Source organism: Coenobita brevimanus, chromosome 80 (genome assembly GCF_032717465.1).
Source record: "Coenobita brevimanus isolate Jiangsu-jjx chromosome 80, ASM3271746v2, whole genome shotgun sequence".
NCBI classification, from domain to species: domain Eukaryota; kingdom Metazoa; phylum Arthropoda; class Malacostraca; order Decapoda; family Coenobitidae; genus Coenobita; species Coenobita brevimanus.
Window position 1 is genome coordinate 28,085,706 of NC_137033.1, and position 22,912 is coordinate 28,108,617.

The 22,912-nt window shown below is 44.3% G+C and overlaps 1 protein-coding gene across 1 annotated transcript in view; it reads left to right on the top strand.

Annotated features, from left to right (window-relative positions):
• The window catches only part of LOC145409375 (dolichyl-diphosphooligosaccharide--protein glycosyltransferase subunit 1), a 332,958-nt gene that overhangs the window by 49,436 nt on the left and 260,610 nt on the right, over nucleotides 1-22,912 (top strand). The window contains exon 4 of the mRNA XM_080279850.1: nucleotides 18,274-18,470. Within this exon, the coding sequence (XP_080135976.1) occupies nucleotides 18,274-18,470 (197 nt within the window). The remainder of the gene's footprint in view (nucleotides 1-18,273; nucleotides 18,471-22,912) is intronic.

Here is a 22,912-nt window from a genome sequence, read left to right on the forward strand (position 1 = left end):
ATGAAAGTGATCGTGTTGATTCCCCCCCACCACCCCCAACTTACTCTGGGAAAGGAAAGGCTCCTATGGGCAAATCTGGTATTGCACGTGGGAAGGGAGTGAAGCGCAGGCTCACGTCTCCCACACCAGGCCCTAGTACGCATTTCCCATCAATTTCCCGTTCCCCTAGCCCAATTGCCCTCACATCATCATCATCATCATCATCTGTCGTGCCCTCTCCTCAGTCTACATCATCTGAGGAGTACGACCAATTACAAAGCCTGCAAAGCGAGGGAAGGCAGGCCTAGAACAAAGGGGATGCGTGGCAGTTGGAGGGCAAAGCTGGGCGATAAGCGAGGCGATAAGCGAGGTGATAAGCGGGGTAGAAAGGGTCAAGTTTCACCACGCATCAGGTCAGAAACCCCCCCCGCCTGCCCCCCGCTCAGTTCCCTCACCCGCGCCACCCCCCCACTCACCGCCCCCGCACTCACCCCCCTCCCCATTGCCTCCTGCCTCACCCACCTCCCGCTTGCCTCCTGCCTCACCTCCTGCCTCACCCATTGCCTCTACATCAGCTCCTTCTCACGGGGAAACGAGTGGAATGCAACCTGCCCCTGCCACTGAACCACGCACAGGGCAAGTTGATGCATTTGTTTGGACTGACGGTGGAGATTTCCAGCCACACAATCCACCGTTTGATATGACAAATGCTGGAATACAGCCTGCCTTCCCATGCAACGCAGGTGATGAGTTTGTTGATTACTTCCTGGCCTTCCTTGATGATGAAATTGTGCAGCATGTCAGCGATGAGACCAATAGGTATGCAACTCAGTGTGCAGCAGAAGGGCTGGGACCTATTGGCTCACCAAAGCAAGTGTCGTGGTTGCCTGTCGGGATCAGAGAGCTGTATGTTTTTTTTGCACTCATGTTTTTGATGCCCCATATAAAGAGACATGAGTTGGAGGAGTACTGGCTCGTGGATGACATAACTACTATCCCCATATTCGGGAAGTATATGTCACGGGATCGGTTCCGACAGCTGCTTGGATACCTGCACTTCGCTGACAATGACAACCCGTCCCAAACTGACCCTTTGTGGAAAGTGAGGGATTTCCTCAACAAGATTAGGGATCGATTTATGCGATTTTTCAGGCCTATGCAGAAAGTCGTCATAGACGAGTCCCTGGTATTGTTCAGAGGACGTCTCAAATTCAGGCAGTACATCCCCAGCAAACGCCACCGCTTTGGGATAAAGTTCTTTGTGCTGTGTGACTGTGAGACGGGGTATATAATGGATTTTGTCATTTACTCGGCTAGCACAATGGATGTGAACAGGAAAGACCCCTTGGCTTCTCTGGCTCCAGTTGTAAAAGTGCTGATGGAGAGGTATTTTTGGTGGTAATCATGTGCTGTACACAGACAATTATTACACAGCACCGAAACTCTCCAAATACCTTGCTGAACACGGCATTGGCACTGTTGGCACTGTACGAAGCTATAGGAAAGAGTGGCCTAGTTTCCCCGAAGCATCATCATCATCCAGGGGAGATGTTCACCTGAAGAAGTCAGACAAGCTTCTTGCGATCAGGTGGCATGACAAGAAGGTCGTCAATATGATCAGCACCATCCACAAGGGGGAAATGAAGAGAACTGGGAAGGTCAGCTACAGGACGGGAGAGCCAATCATGAAGCCTGATGCCGTCATTGATTATAATGTAAATATGAGACTCGTTGATAAGTCTGATATGATGATTGGCGAAATACGAGTAGACTGTCTCAGGAGAAACACCCGATGGTACAGGAAGGCTTGCCTGCACATGCTCGGTATGTGCATGCTCAATGCCTTCATTCTTTACAAGACACAAGTCGGGGGCATAAGGCAACCATCACTGAGACAGTTTTCCAAGACTGTCGTGCAGCAGCTACTTGAACGATTTGGTCAGGTGACGGCATTGATCCCGAGGCAACACTCTGACACACAACCTGACCGTCTTGAGTGCCGCAATTACATGAGCCGGCACCAGCTTGTGAAATTGCCTCCTAAAGCAGGCGGCAGGTTGTCACAGGGCCGCTGCAGAGTATGTTCAACCACCACACGAAGGCCTACGACGAGAAAAATGAGCACACACCAGTGCCTTGAATGCCAAGTCGCTCTATGTGTAACTCCGTGCTTTGCCGAGTACCACTCTCTGAGTAAATACTGAAAGTGACAGTGATATATAGTGATGCGACAGTGACGTGCTTTGCCAATAATTGTATAATGGATAATGTAGTAATAAGGGATATTTTGCCTAGAAAATAAAGGAAATATTGGCCAGTATAATAAGTGATATTGTAATAAGAGAATCTGCGGCACTTGTGGAATTCTGCGGCACTTATGTAATTCTGTGATGCGCCAGTGACGCAATATAGTAATAAGTGCATTGTAAATATAATGTACATTGCCCATATTATATGTAAAATAATATTAGAAGTTAGAAAGAATGAAAAGATCGCAGGAAACGTCAGTGAGCGGGTGCCGCCGCAGTGAAGTGATGCGCAGCCGCAGTGAAGAGCGGGTGCAGCCGCAGGGAAGTGCCTTTTACCTACCTCAGTGAACACAGAGTGGGTGTTTATCGTATGTACAGTGTTCATATATGTTTATATTACTATTATGAGAGAGTGGTTGGCATTTGGTACTGGTGTGTGGGGCGTAAAATAGTTATTTCACACCCCTCACTTCTAACGGCTCTCCCCGTCCTGTGAAAGTCAACGAAGTCATGAAACCTACATCAATGGAAAGCTGAAGGTTTGTACTTTCTAATGGTACCTTATTTTTTTCTCTAGCTTTATTCTGTGCAGAGTTATTAAGGTTTAAAGGTTTGTTTACATTTGGCTGAAACCCCCGCGGGAGAGGACAGTCAGACCAAAACAATACCCGCGGTTAAGGGGTTAAGACAACTAGACAAAATTCAGAACAAAGCTGTTAGAATCATTAACAACCCTGTCATTACATATAAACTACCTCCCCTGCAAGTAAGAAGGAATGTTGCCTCCCTTGCATTATTTTACAGATATTTTTTTGGCAAATGCTCAGACGAAGTTGGGTCCATGGTGCCACCTGTCCATGCCTTCCCTCGTGCTACACGGGCATCTGGTAGTGCTCATGACTGGAATGTCACTCAGCCATATTGCAGAACTTCTGCCTATCAGAATTCTTTCATTCCCCGAACTGCATCTCTCTGGAACTCGCTTCCCCAGAGTTGTTTCCCTCCAAATTTCAACCCACAGCTGTTCAAGTCTAACTGTTAGAGATATTTTATAAACGGAGGATGCCAGTAATCTGTTGTATGGATTGTTTTTTTTTTTACTCATTTGTTTTTCCTTCCTCTGTTCTGTTATTAAAAAAAAAAAAAAAAAAAAAATCCCTTCTCTGTATCCTCATACTTTCTCTGTACTCATTTCACTGCCAAAGGTGGCTGTTGTGTATACGAACGCAACGACTATCTTGCTCTCATGTTCCTGAACTTGTTTCTTGTGAATTCTCAACTCTCTGGCTATGGCTCTCCTGTCATTCTCTGACTTAATACATCTGTTCTGTTTACTAATCCCCTAATTCTACTGACTATGAAAAATTCTTCAACCATCTCAGTTCTGTGATGGAACACATCTTATCCATTTCTCCTTTCTCTGAAATCTCCATTCTAGGATATTTCAGTGTTCACCACCATCTTTGTCTCTCCTCTACTTTCACTTATCCACCTGGTGAACAAGCCTACATCTTCTCTATCCTTAATTTCCTAGAGCAGCTTGTATAACACCCCGCCAGTGTCCCTGACTGCCTTGGAGAGAGTTCCAACATATTTGACCTCTTCCTTATAACTAATCCTTCTGCTTGCGCTGTTAACCTTTCCTTTCTGTTGGGCTCCTCCGAGCACAGTCGTATTACCTTAACCTGTCCTATCACTCCAGTACGGCCTGTGAACCGTCCAAAGAGATGTCAGTTGTGGCACTTTGGAACTGCTGATTGGGGGGCCCTCTGGTGGGAATTCTTTTATTTTCCCTGGAATGATTATTGCTTCCATGGCTGAGAGCTATATGAGTGTGCCATGTGCATTACAGAGGTTATTCTCTTGGACATGGTAGCACACATTCCTTTCTCATATCCTTTGACTAATGCAAAGAAACCTTGGCCTAATCACGCTTGTTCTAATGTTGTCCACAACAAAAAGAAAGCCTACAAAAGGTACCAGAGCCAGTGCACCCCTGAATCTCATCTTTTTTATGTTTCTGCATGGAATCACACAAAGTCTATTCTTCACCCTGCTAAAAATAATTACATCCATACTAAATGCTCTGAACCCTCCAAATCGAATTCCTCCCATTTCTTGTGGCACCTTGCCAACATCTTTACCTTATCATCCTTCCCTCCTCTTTTCCACTTTGATAGGTCTGTAGCTATTTCTTCTAGTGATAAACCAGATATCTTCACTCAGACTTTCTCCTCCAATTCCACCTTAGATTATTCCAATACTGTTCCTCCAGCACTTCCCCCCCCATCCCTCTGACTTCTTCATGGCTGACATTAAAATTTCTTGAACTGATGTATTTTCTGGCATCACTGACCTCAATACCAACAAGGCATATGGGCCTGATGGAGTCCCTCCTGTTGTTCTCAAGAACTATGCTTCTGTTCTTACACCCTGCCTGGGTCTGTCGCCTTGTAACTTTCCTCCTTGTTGGAAGTTTGCTCTCATTCAGCCTGTCGCAAAGAAAGGTGACCATTCCCAACCCTCTAACTATCGTCCGATTGCATTATCACCCTGTATCAAAAGTTTTTGAGTCTATTCTTAACAAAAAAAATTTAAAAGTATCTTTCCTATCACAACCTTCTTTCTTGTCGTAAGTATGGGTTCTGTCTGGGACACTCCACTGGCCATCTTCTCACCTACGTTTCAGACTCCTGGTCGTCCTCCTTTCAGGACTTTGGCGTAAGCTTTGCCATTGCACTTGACATCTCAACGGCTTTTGATTGAGTCTAGAATAAATCTTTAATTTCCAAATTGCCCTCTTGTGATTTCTGTCTTTCTATCAGTGCCTTCATCACTAGCCTAAACATCCTTTGTCTCAAAAAGTTGTCGAGTCTATTCTTAACAAAAAAATTTAAAAGTATCTTTCCTATCACAACTTTCTGATTGTCAGTATGGGTTTCGTCAGGGACACTCCATTGGTGATCTTCTCACCTACCTTTCAGACTCCTGGTCATCCTCCTTTCGGGACTTTGGCGAGAGCTTTACCATTGCACTTGACATCTCAAAGGCTTTTGATCAAGTCTGGCACAAATCTTTAATTTCCCTATTGCCCTCTTACAGTTTCTATCCGTCTGTCTGTGCGCTCATCTCTAGCTTCCTTTCTGGTCATTCTATAGCTGCTGTTGTTGGTGGCCACCATTCTTCTCCCAGAGCTATCAATAGTGGTGTTCCTCAGGGCTTTGTCCTATCACCAACTCTCTTCCCTTTATTCATCAGTGACCTAAGATGTACATCTAACCCTATCCACTCATACACAGGTGATTCCACCCTTCACCTTTCCATTTGCTTCCTACATCGTCCATCCCTGCAGTTACTGCTGTTAGGAATTATCATAATACAAATCATAATAGATAGCAACATAAATATGTAGTCTTAAAGGTAACATCATAGTCAAGCTAGGTGTGGGAAAAATAATAATATATCAGACTTGTAATTGATTATATAGTAGTCGTAGCCGAAATGGAGTAAATAGTGAGTAGATATCTGGGGAAACAACGTCAGTTCCCTCGTAGTCAATGACTGGAGAAGTTAAAGATGGATACTGGGTCTTGATTGTAGTTTTATTGTCTTCAGCGGGAAAGTTCAAGTTGAACACGGCGTGTAACACAAGAGCATTTATATGCTAACTAACCTCTCACTAGACCCTCCTCTCTCTCTCTCTCTCTCTCTCTATCTCTCTCTCACCCCTGTCGCTAGCATCCTTCTGCCTGTCTAATTCCTCCTTTCTTGTTTAGGAGAGCTTGTGTCACGTGCACTGGACGTGTGTGAGTTTCTAGAAGCCTGTGTATCTTTGTGTATGTAGCATTTCTGGTGACACATTGCATATCTGGCATGCCTTTACTGAAATCTGCAAACACATTTCCTTTCCCACATCAGGCTTGACTATCATGTTACCTTTAAGACTACACATTTATTTTGCTATCTATTATGATTTGTATTATGATAATGTAGATTCCTAACACTTACACAAACAAGGGATGAGGCTATGCCACACCTAATGTTTGACTTGGCTCGTGTCTCTGACTGGGGTAAAAATAATCTTGTTGTTTTTAATGCATCAAAAACTCAGTTCTTACACCTATCAACCCGCCAAAATCTTCTACAGGAGTACTCATAAATGTTTAATAAGCTCCAGCTCAATCCCACATCATCTTTCAATATACACTCGCCCCTTGATTTGACGGACCCCTATTTCTCAGAATTTGGATTTCCTGGACAGAGTACTGAAAATACAGAAATTTACACTTCAAACTACCAGCACACAGTGATCCGATCCGTTCCCCAGTCCGTGTCCGGGCCACCCACTAGGTGGCCGCGTTCGCGCCAGACATTTGTTTACTGTTATCTCGTGCTGTAAAGCGGCCTTTCATTTGAGCATTATCTGAGCAGTTTATAACTCCAGGTTGGCCCCACCAACCCCTAGGAGAGTGACCAAGCATACATGGAAGCCTGTGCACCACTCAGTGTCCCCAAAACTTGAGTTAATAAACTTGAGGCTGGGAAGACGGTCGCTATGGTGTGCGAGGAGTATGGTGTTAAAAAACAGACTGTATCTGACATCAGAAAAGGGAAAGAAAGCTGCAGAGTTTCGCTGTGAAGTTTTCTGTGCCTGAGGCAGAGAAGATTGGATTGGGCAGAAAACATATGAAAAGTTCAAAGAGTGTTGACTTCGATGCTGCTGTCCACTAGTGGTACGTTCAGCAGCGCGCTTGTGGTGTCTCAGTGAAAGGTGTGGAGCTGGCTGCCAGTGCTGCAAAGCTTGCTGCACACATGGGTATTGCTGATTTGAAGGCAAGTGAAGAATGGCTGTGGCATTTTAGGAAACTTCACGGCATCTGCAGTGTGAAAGTGTCAGGCGAGGCTGCCAGTGCCAATGTTGACGGTGTTGAACCGTTTAGATTGAAGTTAGATGCTCTTATTAAACGTGAAGATTATCAATGAATCAGATTTACAGTGTGGATGAAACTGGAGTTATGTGAAGGTCCTTGCCTAATGATATCCAGGCAAGGAAGGACGAGCATAAGGTGCCAGGTAAAAAGATTAATAGAGTGGTTATCACTGATGTATGGTGGTAATGCGTCAGGTACAAACAGGCTCAAACTGGATATTGTGGGGAAGTCTGCGAAACCCAGGGCTCTCAAGGACTGTATGAACAAGCTTCCTGTCCATTATTACAGTTCTGTCAAAGTGTGGTTCACCAGCTGGATTTGTGAAGACTGGTTCCATCATCACCTGGTGCCTGAAATAAGGAACCACCAGGAAAAGGTGCTGAAAATCCCGCCTGCAGAAGTGAAGGCATTAGTGCTAATGGACATTGCCCCCACTCATGATGTTGCAGAGTGCTGACTGGAAGATAAAATGCATGTTTTTACCCCCCAAACACCACCTCATTTATCCAACCCATGGATCAAGGCATAATCAGTCCATTTAAGGAGAGGTACCAGAGAAAATATCTTGACGAAGTGCTGGCTGGGTTGGAGACTGAGGCTGACAGGGGAGAAGACGTAAGAGGTAAGAGAACCCTAGAGAATATTAAAGTATACAACATCCGCTTCGCCATCCACAAGGTGGCTGAGGCTTGGGGTGACGTTAAGTGATGTTAAGCATTCCACGCTTTCCAACGCATGGAAAAAAACTCCTCAAGGACGAAGATTATGATTGTGATTTTGAGGGGTTCGAGGCATCAGACTTCCATGCATTTCTCCATATGGATGGGGAAAATGCAGTTACACTAGATAACATTCATGAGTGGATAGAAGAAAATGAAGCTGCAGAGGGGCATGAAATATTGTCCGAGGAACAGATAGTGGCAGCAGTGACAGTGAGGACAGCGACGTCGAGCAGCCAAGGACCGTTAAGATGTCTGTGATCAGGGAATGTGCAGATATGCTACTTTAGTTTTTGGCGAACAGCAACAACAAGGACATCCAGGAGCATTGCAACTAGCTCCCCCTTCTCTATGCGGAAATTATTGTGATGCAGCACCAGGTTTTTTTAAGCCACGCACTGCCCAGCTGCCTTCTCCTGAACCAGGCCTCAGTGGTATGAGCCAGTCTGCCACCGCCAAGACACCCCCTCCTGAACCAAGCAGCTCACCTGCAGCTCAACACGACTCCAGTGGTGCTACAGATTCGCCTATGGATGTCATGTCTGACCTCGAATAATTTAAGCTATTCATGGAACCACTGTACAATCACGGCATACACTTACATCCTCTCTACTGTACAGTACAGTTAGTACATTCAGTACAGTATGTTAAATATATTTATTTTTCCTTTTATTTAGTCATATGTTGTTATTATATTGAGCCTTGTTTTCTGTGTGTAACTTATGTTCGTACATGTGATACTGAGTGCTGGACAAAGTGTGGTAAAAGTCCGGGGCAGGTACTGAATATTGGCGATTGCCAGACCGAGTATGGTAAACGTACGGGAAATGGGCCGTGGCCCCTGGACTTTTGCGATTCCCGGACTTTTGTGGTTCCTGGACTGGGTTTCCCCCCTTTTAGTCCGGGAAATCAAAGGTCGAGTGTACTTGAGGTTTCATTGTCTCGGGATTTATCTTGGAAAGGTCGTATTACATCTCTCATAAAATCTGTTTCCAAGGGAGTAGGTGTGCAAAGCTGACTCAGTATCTTCTTTACCCCTGCACGGTTGTTGACTTTATTCGTGGGTTTTATTCACCTCTGTCTGGAGTACAACTGTCATATGTGGGGAGGCCCCCCACATACAGCTCTTAACAAGGTGGAGTCAAAGGCATATCACGTCATTAACACTCCTCCTTATACTGACTTTCTTCAACCTCTGTCTCTTTGCTGCACTGTTGCATCTTTATCTCTTTTCTGTTGCTGCTTCAGTGGTCACTGCTCCTCTGCACTGTCTGCTTCTATCCCTCCACCACTACAGTGGGCATGTACCACCTGTCTAGCGACAAACTCTCATCCCTTTTGTGTCCAGCTCTCTAATGCAAAAGTTAACTGTTACTCCCAGTCCTTCATATATGCAAAAGGTCAGTTCTGGAACTGTCTCCCTCTGTCTGTATATCCTACTTCCTATGATCTCCAGTCTTTCAGTTGCAGTGTGTCCAGGTATCTCAAATTGAACGGATCTTGAATTTGGCTCTCTGTTGTATTGTTTTTGTTTTTTTCTTGGAAGGAATGATTTGCAGGTTCCTTTTGGTTCCTTTTTCCTTGCATAAAAAAAAAAAAAAAAAAGTAATGCCACTCGGGGATGAGTAGGCAGGTCGCTCCCATCTTAAGTTCAGGACCAACTTGCCTAGCCCTGGCCTCTATTCTCCTAATGGGGCAACACAGGATTAGGTGATGAATGATGAAATGCAAGGAAGAAGGAACCAAATGCCGAAACCAGCAAGATCATTCCCTCCATGAAAAAGCAAAAACAAGATGATGGAGACAATTTCAAGATCCATTTCTATCGAGATATGAGGTCTGTTCATAAAGTATCTAATCTTAGGCTGTAAAAAAATAAATAGCCTGTTAAGCTAGGAAACTAATCCCCCTCAAAGTAGATTGGTAACCCTTCAGCGGAGTTTTGAGCTTGAGGAATAACCAAAAGCCACACGTAGCCGTGTTGGTGAGTAGAGAGCCTGCTGGACCTGTGGGATGTTGTGCTTTGTCAAAAAATCCTGAATCAGTTGGAAGAATGGGCAGGGGTATTCTTATGATGCAGCTTCCAACTTTCCACTTTCCAAAGGTCTGATCTTTTTGACTGAACGAAGACGGCGTCTAGGTAATAATATTCGTTGACAGTCTGAGCACCTGGTGCGTATTCTTGGTGCACAACACCAAGGTAGTCAAGAAAAACTGTCAACATGTATTTCGCCTTGCTGCGGACCTGTCGTGCTTCTTTTGGCCCTTCATGCCTCCACTGGGACGGCTGTGCTTTGGTGTCAGGGTCTCATCTCCAGTGATAACAGTCTTCAGAAAATCTGGATCATGATTTGCACATTCTTGTGTGTCTTGAGCAATATTTATCTGAGAGAAGAGATCACGATGGTTGTGATGAAGCACCTTGAGGAGATACTGAAAACCGACTTTGAAAAATGTTTCAGGCAGTGGAAAGCATGATGGGCTATGTATGTCAAGTCAGAAGGAGCCTACTTGGAGGGGGATTAAAGTCCAAGCCCAACAAGTTAGCTCTTTTATTTTTTTTTAGAGCTTAAGGTCGGGTACTGTACTTTCTGAACAGACTTCATGCTGGGACACACTGCATTTGACAGGCTAGAGGTAATAGGCAGTAGGAAATACATATAGAGGAAGACAGTTCCAGAGTTGACCTGTTGCATACGTGAAAGACTGGGAGTAACAGTTAACTCTTACATTAGAGAGTTGGACAGAAAAGGGATGAGAATTTGTTGCTAGATGGGTGCTATGGGCCTGCCGTATGGTGGAGGAATGCAAGTAGACAGTTCAGAGGACCAGTGACCATTGAAGTAGCTATAGAAGAGATAAAGATGCAACTGTGCGGTGAAGAGAGAGGTTGAAGGGAGCCAGTAAGAGGAGGAGAGTTAATGAGATGAACAGTCTTTGACTACACCTTGTTGAGAAGAGTTGTATATGGGGAGCCTCCTCACACGAGAGTTGTATTCTACACGGGGAAAATATATACAGTACTGCATATATAAAGTCAGCGACTGTGCAAGGGTAAAGAAGGCATGGAGCTGGGTTAGCACACCTAATCTCTTGAAGCAGATTTTACAGGAGAGGTACCGGTAATATGATCTTACCTAGATTAATTCTGAAAGAATGAAACTCCAAATGTGTTTAAAGATGATGGAGGATTCAATTGGATGTTGTTAAAAATTAGAGGATACTCCTGTGGAAGATTTTGATGGGTTGAAAGTTGTAAGAACTAAGTTTTTGATGCATTAAAAACAACATTACAGTTGCATCTTTATCTCTTCAATAGCTACTTCAATGGTCACTGCTCCTCTGAACTGTCTACTTGCATTCCTCCACCATACGGCAGGCCCATAGCACCCATCTAGCAACAAATTCTCATCTCTTTTCTGTCCAGCTCTCTAATGCAAGAGTTAACTGTTACTCCCAGTCTTTCATGTATGAAACAGGTCAACTCTGGAGCTGTCTTCCACTGTATGTACTTCCTACTGCCTATTACCTCTAGCCTTTGGACATGTGGAGAGAATGGAGAATGAAAGACTGACCAAGAGGGTGCATGTAGGTGAGGTGGAGGGAGGGAGAAGGAGGGGTAGACCGAGGATGAGGTGGAGGGATGGAGTTGAGAGATATATGAGGGAGGAGGGGGTGAGTTGGGGGGAGGCTAGTCAAATGGTGGGTGACAGCGACTTGGAGGCGTTTTGTAAGCGGCCACCCTTTGCGGGATTAGGGCGTCGGGCTATGGATAGATAGATCGACATTTATCCCATTCAGAGATGTGAGCCAAGTTAGACATTTGGTGTGCCTTAGCCTCATCCCTTGTTTTTTTAAACAGAGTACAGTAATGACTAACATGGATGCTGCGAGAAGCAAGTGAAAAAATAAAGGGATGAGTCATTAGCATGTGAGTGGATAGGGTTAGATGTACAACTTTGAAGGTCATTTATGAATAGGAGGAGGAGAGTTGGTGACAGGACAGCCTTGAGGAACACCGTATGCCGTATGGTGGAGGAATGCAAGTAGACAGTTCAGAGGAGCAGTTGATAGCTCTAGGAGAAGAATGGTGGCAGCTTACAGTAGCAGCTACAGGGTGACCAGATTTGTTATCTGGGGGAACTGTTACGTGCTGGAGGTGTGACTGAAGCTTGCTCTTGTGCCTAGGATAAGAAGTGGTTGGAGGAAGTTCAGGAAATTGTTTCCTCTCCTAACATTGAGAGCTCTCCCTCTGTGCTAAGAGATCTTTGTGTGCAGCATGTGTTATGAGTGTAATGCCATACAGTAGTGAGACCTGAACAGTAAAAGAAGAGGGTATTCATAGGGTTAAATGTACAGAAATGACAGTGATTAGATGGAGATGGATGTGTAGTGCATCCTTGAATGTGAGGTCAGGGAGGGCTAGGATTGTGATTGAAGAATTGAGAGGAAGGATGGGACTTGAATGTATTGGTGTTGTGATGGTGAGAGGGGTAGATGGAAATGGTTTTGGCATTTTTAGAGAATGGGGGATGACAACTGGATGCCAAAGGTGAGGGGTACGAACATCAAGAGTAGGGTTGTGAGAAGTAGAACGATAACAGGCCTAGGAAAGGGTCGTAGAGTGTGATCTCAGGAATGTGGGATTGAATAGGAATGCTGCCAGAGCTCAAGCAGGGTGGAGAACCTCCATTTGGAGATGAAGGCTGATGCATGCAAGCATGCTGGACCTTTAAAAATGAAATGAAGCAAGGCTGGATGATGATTTTGTTATTCTTGATACCTCTAGACAGTTCTTTATTAGCTTAGGATAGGCCTTTTGAACTGGTCACAATATGCAGATGTGGCAAGTAGTAGTTAATTTGCTACACGAACAATTACTGACCTCACCCCCATATGCCACAGCCACCTAGATATTTATTATTCACATCATGTAACGTTACTCTCATTTTGATAGGCTTGTACTGTGAGTTTAAGGTTGAAGCCCCAGCCGGGTTGGACATTAAAAGCTGATACACTGCTTAGGCAGTCACTGTCCTCACCCCTATCTGTCTGTCTATCTGTGTTCCTCCTCCTCCTCATCATCATCATCACTACTGCCACTGCCACCGCCAATTATTATTATTATTATTAAGGAGGTGAGTATGGAAGTTAAGAAGTCACTGCATGATAGTATTGTGATCCCTACCCTGACGTATGGAAGTGAGGCATGGACCTTGCAAGAGGGGAACAAGTCAAGAGTGAGAGCAGTGGAAATGAGTTACTTGAGAGGAGCATGTGGAGTGACGTGGAGGGACAGGTTGACGAATGAAGAAGTGAAAGAACGCTGTGGGGTGGATGTGGATGTGGTTGAGAAGATTAGGAGAAATACACTGAGGTGGTTTGGACATGTGAAGAGAATGGAGAATGAAAGACTGACTAAGAGGGTGTATGTAGGTGAGGTGGAGGGAGGGAGAGGGAGAGGTAGACCGAGGATGAGGTGGAGGGATGGAGTTGAGAGGTATATGAGGGAGGGGGGGGGGTGAGCTGGGGGGAGGGTAGTCAAATGGTGGGTGACAGAGCGACTTGGAGGCGTTTTGTCTGCGGCCACCCTTTGCGGGATTAGGGCGTCGGGCTATAGATAGATAGATTATTATTATTATTATTATTATTATTATTATTATTATTATTATTATTATCTGAACCTCCTTTCCCACCCTAGGGCAGGGCGAGGAGTAGCATGTCCAGACAGCCTAAGTCCGCCCAATCCAATGGACCATGCTGCCATTCACTCATCATTCAAGACCCTAGAATCCTGGCTGTATCTGATACACCAAAAACATTCACCACATTCTGTTGCTTCACATAAACGTATCCGATGGAGTCAGTCCGGACACTGTCATGTTAAAAAGGGGTGCCAAATCCCTGATCATGCACTTCTCACAACATTCATCCAGCCAGCTCAATCTCTTGTCAGTCCCCTAGCCTCGCTGACTTCCATACCTCTCTTCCTCACACACTCATCCACCATATCCTTCCACCTTCTCCTTGGCCTACTTTGCCTCCTTCCTCCTTCAAATTCTCTCTTATATACCTTTTTCACCACTCTGTTGTTATCCATTCTCTCATCTCAGTACATTCTCTTCGATTCTGGTGTCCACAGATTTTTCATGAATCACATTATTTTGAATCCTATCCACTCTCTGTACTCCACATACATTCCTCAGCAGTCCCATTTCCACTGCTCTCATTCTTGACTTTTCAATTTCATACCACACCATAGACTCACATCCATATGTTAAAGTTGGCAGTAACATTCCTTCATGTAAGCCTCGTGCAACTGCAATACTCAAGCCTCTGTTTCTTGTCAAAGCCTCCATAGCACCAGCTACTTTTATGTCGATATTTATCTGTCTGTCTGGCATATGTGTCTATCAGTGCTATTGTACTGTCACCCTCTGCTGAGTCCAGTTCCCACCTTAAGCCAGCTTCACACAGTGACACACCTCTTAGCTGCCTACCATATGGTGGATTGGCACCCTTCACCAAGGTGATGCACAGCTGGGGACAGAAGTCAAGTTCACCAAGCATGTAAGGCGTTGAGAATGACTAGGTCGAACTCACTGAAATATAGTTTTGAGAACTGAGAGTTAAAGTTTGCCAGTGTACAAATCATCATATCTCCACTGTACATTTATCGGTTTTGCTGAACGATGTCTCATTTTAAAGCCCATTTAATGCAGAATATGTCTGTAGTTGTAAATGAACTGTCATAAATGGTTATGGTGCAGACTGATATTCAATAATATAATGGTGTGAAATGAACATCAATGAAATTAATGAGATATTAAGTTTGAGTTTGAAAATGTATTACATCATTGTAAGTAATAAATAAATGTCAAACAAAGGTAACACTCACTCTAGATGATGTGTCTGATTTGCCAAAGAAGCTGGTTTGCTGAGGAGGGTATGGTATAGGTAATTAGTAGTCAATCTGGTCATCATTTTTTTACCACCACCTTCTCTGCGCAAGTGAAGTTGTTTGGCTGGCAATGATATCATCAAGAAATCCATGGTGGTACTGTCCTAAGTATCCTCTGAGTACCACGAGTTCTTCAGCTTTTTCCTTGGAGGTCTGTGTGGCTTGGTGGTACTTGACAGACAGGGGTATCACAGTTGAGTTAAAGGATGGGTTATAAGCTGAGACCCTTCCCATTTGAAGCTTGAATTCATTGATGTGAGAAGTCTGATGGCAAAGGTTTGTTTACCAGTATAATTTTTGTCAAAAATGAAGACCCTGCCATCCTTAAAATTGGCACCTTAGAAAGCTTTCTTTGTAATGCGGTTATGCAATGATGGAAAGGCAACAAAGAGGCGTCCATCCTAACAACAGTAAAGGGCTTCGTTTGCCTACAACTTTTGACAAGTCTTTCGTAATGCACTTGTGAAAGTGGTTGGGTTCGCCTCTTTCAGCTCAAGCCAGACACCAACTCTCACCTGTGATCATGGCTAAATACTCCATAGCTTTTCATGGAGTTTACCTTCAGAAGACAGAGGCGAACTCTCATCCATCTGTTCTCACATTGTACAGAGTACTGAAAATGCTCGTATAAAAATCACATTTTTGCTCATTTGGCAAGTTGGCCCCTATCATTCTCAACACCTCATTTCACCTTTTCTGCATTTCACTTTTCTCTGCTGGCTGATGTTCCCCAAAAGGGTTAGCATGCAGCTCTGGTCATAAATGATTTTATGGCATACACCAAGAAAGAATTGACTGATATACTATAACTAAGTGTGAAGTAGATGCATTAGAATAGTAACCAATTTTGGACATCACTTCTCTAAGTTGATATGAATGAGTTGTCCAGGCAGTTAGTGTTTTTGTAGTCCTGTACTGAAATTGCATGGGATGCTTATAGTGTATGTGTAGGACGGTATGTGTGTTTTTTGTATCCATCTATCCATCCATCCACCATCCAATCCTACGTTGCCCCATGAGAAGCGTAGGAGCCTGGGGCTAGGCAAGTTGGTCCTGACTTTAACTGGAGAGTGACCAGCCTCACTCATCCCTGAGTGGCATTACATGAGCAATAAACCCCAACCATCCCTTGGATATAAACCTTCACCGGCTCAATCTGATTGGAGTGCCGTAATTACCCACTAAACCACCAGACGCCAAAATTTGGATATATGGTTACCACCCAGCATAGTACAGTAGAAGTCCGATTTTTCGGCATCTATGGGACCAGGCAAGTGCCGAAATATCAAAATTGCCGAATTATCGAAAACCCTACCCACTCAGTACCTTATATGTTTCGGTGAACACTATCATCATTACTCATATCATTACAAATGTGTTTGGAGAGAGTACTGTATACTGTTTGATACTGTACAATACTGTAATGAATACAGTACTATACATGAATATGAAAAATAAAGAAATTAGTGAACATACTGTATATAAATGTAATGGTACAGTAGGCCTACAAGTTCACATGCACTTACCTAAACTTATAGTAGGTTCCTTATTTGCATATGTACAATAGAAGGGGTTGATTGGAGTCTGCTACTGCTGGAAGAAGTCCCCAGCAGTAGAGGGTCCTGCAACAGGCTCTAAGGACTCTTCTCCCTGTTGCTGCGGCAGTAGAGCTTGAGGTTCAGAGACTGCTCTTGGTTCTGTTATTTTCATCTCAGCATAGAACATTTTGGCTTTTTCTATGATGAGAGGCCCCGAAATAGGCTTTCCTTCAGAACGCTGAGCCACAAACCACCTATGCAGCACTTCATCCAGCTCACTCAACTTTGCTTTTTTCATTGCTTTCCTCTGGGTCGTACCGAAGGCCTGAGAAACAAATTTAAATAGATCATTTTTGTTTCTTTATATCATAGATGGTAGAGGAGCTTATGTTAAACTCATCCATAATCTGTTTCCTACTCATGCCAGCCTCTAATTTTTTCAACAGCTCAATTTTCCGAGCAATAGTCAACATCTTATGTGTACGCTTCTTGCTAACACCAGTTAACTTTCCACACGTGGAGGCCATTTTCAAAGCACGCAGAAGATGTTTATACTGTTCACAACACACAGCTGGTCCACTCAGGTGTTACAAAGCTCCTGTCTGATGTTACAGTGCTTACAGCACACTCGAATAGTAATTTCAGAGGTATTTCGGTACGAAGTTCACAAAGCACACAGAAGAATCAAGAGAAGTCGGCAGCAGCACGGCAACAACTCGGAAGAATGGCGAAACAGATTCTCTTTCCCATGCTAGACTCACTACATATTTGTCCTCTCTTTATGCTATAGGAGAAAGAGCTAGCCTCTGAGCTTCATGGCAGTGGTAGACTCGTTCCATCACTTTCACTATCTCACTCACTAAGGTGGGTAAAGGCGGGTAGCTAGCTGGCGAGCCTCATGGAGAATTTCAAGACTGACGAAAAAAATCGGAGAATCTGCCGAACGATCGGAGATTTTCGTAAATGGGACTATTGCTCAAAACTGCTGAAATGTCAGATTTGCCGGGGAATTGGATGCCGAAATATTGGACTTTTACTGTAAATTGTTTCCTGGTGTACAGGAAACCATTTGGCATGTCACTCAGTGTAGAGTCACCCATAGGCAGAAGGAAGAGGAAAGAATGAAAGACAGAAGAGGGAGTGTAAAGTCACCCATAGGTAGAAGGACGAGAAAAGAAAGACGGAAGAGGATGAAATGGGAGAAGGATGGAGGAGAGGAAACGGAAGACACTCGGGAGCAGCATTACATTGAGTGAGTGGATGGTGAGCGCCCCCAATTACCACAGATGTGTAGTATATTTCTCTTATTAGTGAAACTTGTGTTGTCCCGTAAGAGAGTAGGAGACCAAGATGAGGCTGTTAAGGCCATACTTTTAAGGCAGAGCTTTTCAGTCGCTAATCCTGTCTGGCATTATGTGAGCAGTAAAGCACAACCAACTCTTTGATATAAACCCTTATGGGCCACATCCAATTGGAGTGTCTTAACTTACTGCATCACCAAGAGTCCATTTGGATTTTGGGGGATGACCCAGTGTAGTAAATGGTTTCCTGTGTTACAGGAAATCAGTAGAATTGTCAGTGTAGTCACATCTAGTGTATCTATAAAAAATAACCATCAAAACTTAGTGTGCCACAGCATTGTATTGATATTTCTGATATGTGAATGTTATGAATAATTTTTTCAATATATAAAGGATGTTAACATTTGAAGTATTGTACTTATACACTTTTCAGTTGCTTCAGTTTTCTGTCATGAATTCAGTATAGCTAATGTGACAATGTGGAGCCCATAAATCTAAGTTTGGGGACAGCAATAGTTCATATGTTACACAGTTTGTGTCATTAAGTGGGGAAGAGGTCAGGATGATAGTGACGATGACAATTTTTTATTTCCAGGATCCAATGAACATCCACTATGAAAACAACTCACCATTCTTGACTGTAACCCAGCTGGAACGTGTTATTGAAGTATCTCACTGGGGTAACATTGCTGTAGAAGAAACCATTGATGTTTTGCACACTGGCGCTTTTTTGAAGGGTGGCTTCTCTCGCTATGATTACCAGCGTGAGCACAACAGCTACTCCAGTGTCAAGTGAGTTGCAACCATCCCTTGCTGAACACATTTTTCACTATAAAACTTCTTATCAGCACAGAAACACTTTCAACATAAGATTATTCCATTCTGTTGAACTGTATTGCCAGATGCCTTAATCCCATTAGGGGTGGCTACAAATTGATCACCTCCATGTCACCCTGTCCCCTGCCATTTCACTGCCCTCCCCCCAGCTCACAACCCCATCTCTCATATGCCTCTCCACTCCATCCTTCCATCTCATCCTCAGTCTCCACCCCCCTCCCCTCCACCACACTCACATACACTCTTCTCGTTAGTGTCTTGCTCTCCATCCTCTCCTCTCAGTGTATTTCTCGTAACACTCTGTCACATCCACATCCACACCACAAGGCTTCTTAGCTTCCTCAATTGTCAGTCTGTCCGTCCATGTAACTCCACATGCTCGTCTCAAATAACTCATTTCCCCCTTTCTTCCAACAAGGTCTAAGCTTTGCATCCATACGTTAGGGTTGGTATCACAGTACTGTCATACAGTGGCTTTTTTACTTCTGTGCTCACTTCCCTATTTCATATCACTGCTTTCAAAGAACAAGCAACTTTTCTTCCCTGTTGTACCTGTTCAAGCACTTCATCCTCCAAACTTCCATCCTTACTTAACACACTTCCCAAGTCTATCTATCTATTGCCAGATGCCTCAATCCCGTTCGGGGTGGCCACAAACAAATCGCCTCCATGTCACCCTGTCCCCCGCCATTTCACTGCTCCCAACTCACACCCCCCTCTCTCATATACCTCTCCACCCCATCCCTTCATCTCATCCTTGGCCTCCCCCTCCCTCTTCCCCCCTCCACCTCACTCACATACACTCTCTTCGTCAGTCTTTCACCCTCCATCCTCTCCACATGGCCAAACCACCTCAGTGTATTCCTCCTAACGCTTCCTATCACATCCACATCCACACCACAACGCACCTTTATATCCTCATTCGTCAGCCTGTCTCTCCATGTGACTCCACAGGCTCCTCTTAAATAACTATTTCCACTGCTCTCACTCTTGACTTGTGTCCTTCCAACAACGTCCAAGCTTCACTTCCATACATTAGAGTTGGTATCACAATACTGTCATGTAGGAACTTTTTCACTTCCATGCTCACTTCCCTGTTTCTTATCACTGCTTTCAAGGAACCAGCAACCTTTCTTCCCTGCTGTACCCTTTCAAGCACTTCACCCTCCAAACCTCCATCCTTAATCATCACACTACCCAAGTACTTAAACGTACTCACATTTTCCAATTCCTCACCATCCTACCTCGCTGTACAATCACTGACTTCACCTCTCTCAAAGACCATCACTTTACTCTTCCCTGCATTCACCTTTAGATTCCGTTTCTTACACACTCTCCCAAACTCATCCACCAAGCCTTGCAGCTCTCCTTCGTCTTCACTCAACAACACAGTATCATCTTCAAACAACAGTACAGGGAGTTTCCAAACACTACCCTCTCTCACCAGGGCCACTCCAACATCCACTACCCTACCTTGTACCTCTTTTATTACCCCATCCATGTACAGATTGAACAACCATGGAGACATGAGACATCCCTGTTTCAACCCAACCTTCAAAGAGAAAAATTCACTCAGTTCACCATCCACACGCACTGCAGCCTTAGCATCATCATACATACTCTTCACAGCATTCAACAACTTTCCATCTACTCCATAGATTCTTAATACTTTCCACAATCCTTGTCTATCCACCCTGTCATATGCTTTCTCCAAATCCATGAAACCAGGATACAACTTCTTTCCCTTCTCCAGAAACTTTTCCACTGAAGATCTAAGAATGAATATCTGATCTACACAACCTCTTCCCTTCCTAAAGCCTCCCCATTCTTCTCCAACTAATTCCTCTGTTCTTTCTCAAACTCTGTCAATAAGTATCTTACCATACACTTTTCCTATTATACTAAGAAGATAGATACCCCTATGATTACCACACACTTCTTTTTCCCCTTTTCCTTTGTCTATATCTATCTATCTATAGCCCGACGCCCTAATCCCGCAAAGGGTGGCCGCAGACAAAACGCCTCCAAGTCACTCTGTCACCCACCATTTGACTCCCCTCCCCCCAACTCACCCCCCCTTCCCTCATATACCTCTCAACTCCATCCCTCCACCTCATCCTCGGTCTACCTCTCCCTCTCCCTCCCTCCACCTCACCTACATACACCCTCTTAGTCAGTCTTTCATTCTCCATTCTCTCCACATGTCCAAACCACCTCAGTGTATTTCTCCTAATCTTTTCAACCACATCCACATCTACCCCACAACGTTCCTTCACTTCTTCATTCGTCAACCTTTGTACAGAGGAATAATTATACCTGACTTCCAATCCTCCGGGACTCTACCTTCCTTCCAGGCCAATCTGCACATTTTCCACATCCATTCTACTACTATCTCTACCCCGTACTTCAGCATTTCACCACACACTTCATCAATTCCTAGGGCTTTCCCCAATTTAACTTTCTTCATTGCTTCCACAACTTCTATCCTACTGATTTCTTCCTGTCTTCTCACCTCCCTTCTCCTCCCAGCCCTTCCCCAGCCACTTACACTCGCATTACTTCCATCCTCTATGTTCAACAATTCCTTAAAGTGTTCTCTCCATCTGCTCACTTTTTCTCCCTTCTCCACTAGTAATCTACCATTTTTATCTTTCACTCCCCTGCTAACTTCACTTCCACGCTGTCTTACTCCTTTCAACTCTTTCCAGAACATTTTCTGACAGTCCCTCCACTTTACACACAAGTTCCTTCCAAATTCCTCATCCGTTCTCTTCTTACTCTCTCTTACTCGTACTAATCTTTTCACCTCTCTCTTTCTTTCTACATATAACTCTCTCTTCCGCCTCTCACCTTGTTCCATGCCCCTATTTCTCATCCATTCATTGTATGCTTTCTTCTTTTGTGCCACAGCCTGTCTCACCTCTTCATTCCACCACACTGTTCCTTGCACACCCCTTCGTCTTCTCTTCATCCCACACACCACATCACATGCTGCACATATTTCTTCTGTAAATATCCTGCACACACCTTCCACGTCCCCCATCTGCTCCAATTCATATTTGCCCAATCGTTCCTCCACTTCTCTCTTATACTCTGCCTTTTTCTCATCCTCTTGTAACCTTTCCACTCTCCATACAAATACTCCTTCTTCCCATCCTTCCCGTCTTCTATTTCTCCATCCTAATTGGACCTTGATTCTGGCCACCACCAAGTAGTGGTCAGAAAGTCCACTCCCCTAACCTCTGTAAGCTCTTGTATCCATTACACATTTTCGCATCCTTTCATCCACACACACAGATAATCAATCATTGCCTTCCTTTCATTCAGTTCACCACCCACCCTTCTCATCACTCGCCATGTATACCTGTGGATCATTTTGTGCCTGAAGAGGGTATTGGCTATCACCAACCCCCTCTCAGCACAAATGTCCACTAATGCACTGGCATTCTCATCTATCTCAGCAGGCACACCCTACTCACCAACTATTCCATCCACCTTCACATTCCCTATTTTACCATTCATATCACCGATCAAAAACACTCTCTCATTCCTTCCAAACTTTTCTATGCACACTTCCACATTTGTCCAGAACTCTTCTCTCACTCTGCTCGCACGATCTTGCATTGGCGCATACACACACACAATCACCCACATTTGTATTCCAACTTTCAACTTTACCCACACAATCCTTGACCCAACTGATCCATACTCTCTTATGCTCGTCTTCCATCTTTTACTTACAACTATACATACTCCTACATACTCCTTCTTTTGCCCTCTCATTCTCATCTACTCCTTCACATATACCCCATCCATACTCCCATTCTCTCTCACTCTCACCTCTCCATTTCGTTTCAGTTATTCCGCATACAGCAACTTAAGCACCCTCAAGCACCTGGACAATCTCTTTCTCTTTCATCTCATCATTTGCTCCCCTTACATTCCAAGTTCCAATTGCCATGTCCTTTGTCCGGTCCTTGGTCCTCATCTTTTGGTCAGTCCTTGTCCGAGGCTTATTGTTTGTCTATTTAGTTAGTAGTTTTCCGGGGAGGGGCACTAACCCTTCGCCAACCCTTTTAGTCGCCTTGTACGACAAGCAGGGATACTGGGGGAGTATTCTTGGAAAACCCTCCTACCCCCGGGGGATACTGAAATGCACACCAGTGTTAATTATTTTAGGGTTGGGTTGTGCATCGAAGGGTTACCATTTTTAAAACTCACTCTTAACATTTGTTATCAGTAGCTGTGTCTGATCACAACCTTATTACCTTAATCTGTCCTGTTGCTCCAGTATGGCCTGTGGACCCTTCAAAGAAACGTCGTCTCTGGCACTTTGGAGCTGCGGATTGGGAGGCCGGAAGGAAATACAGTAATCCCGCATATTTCGCGGTATTTAC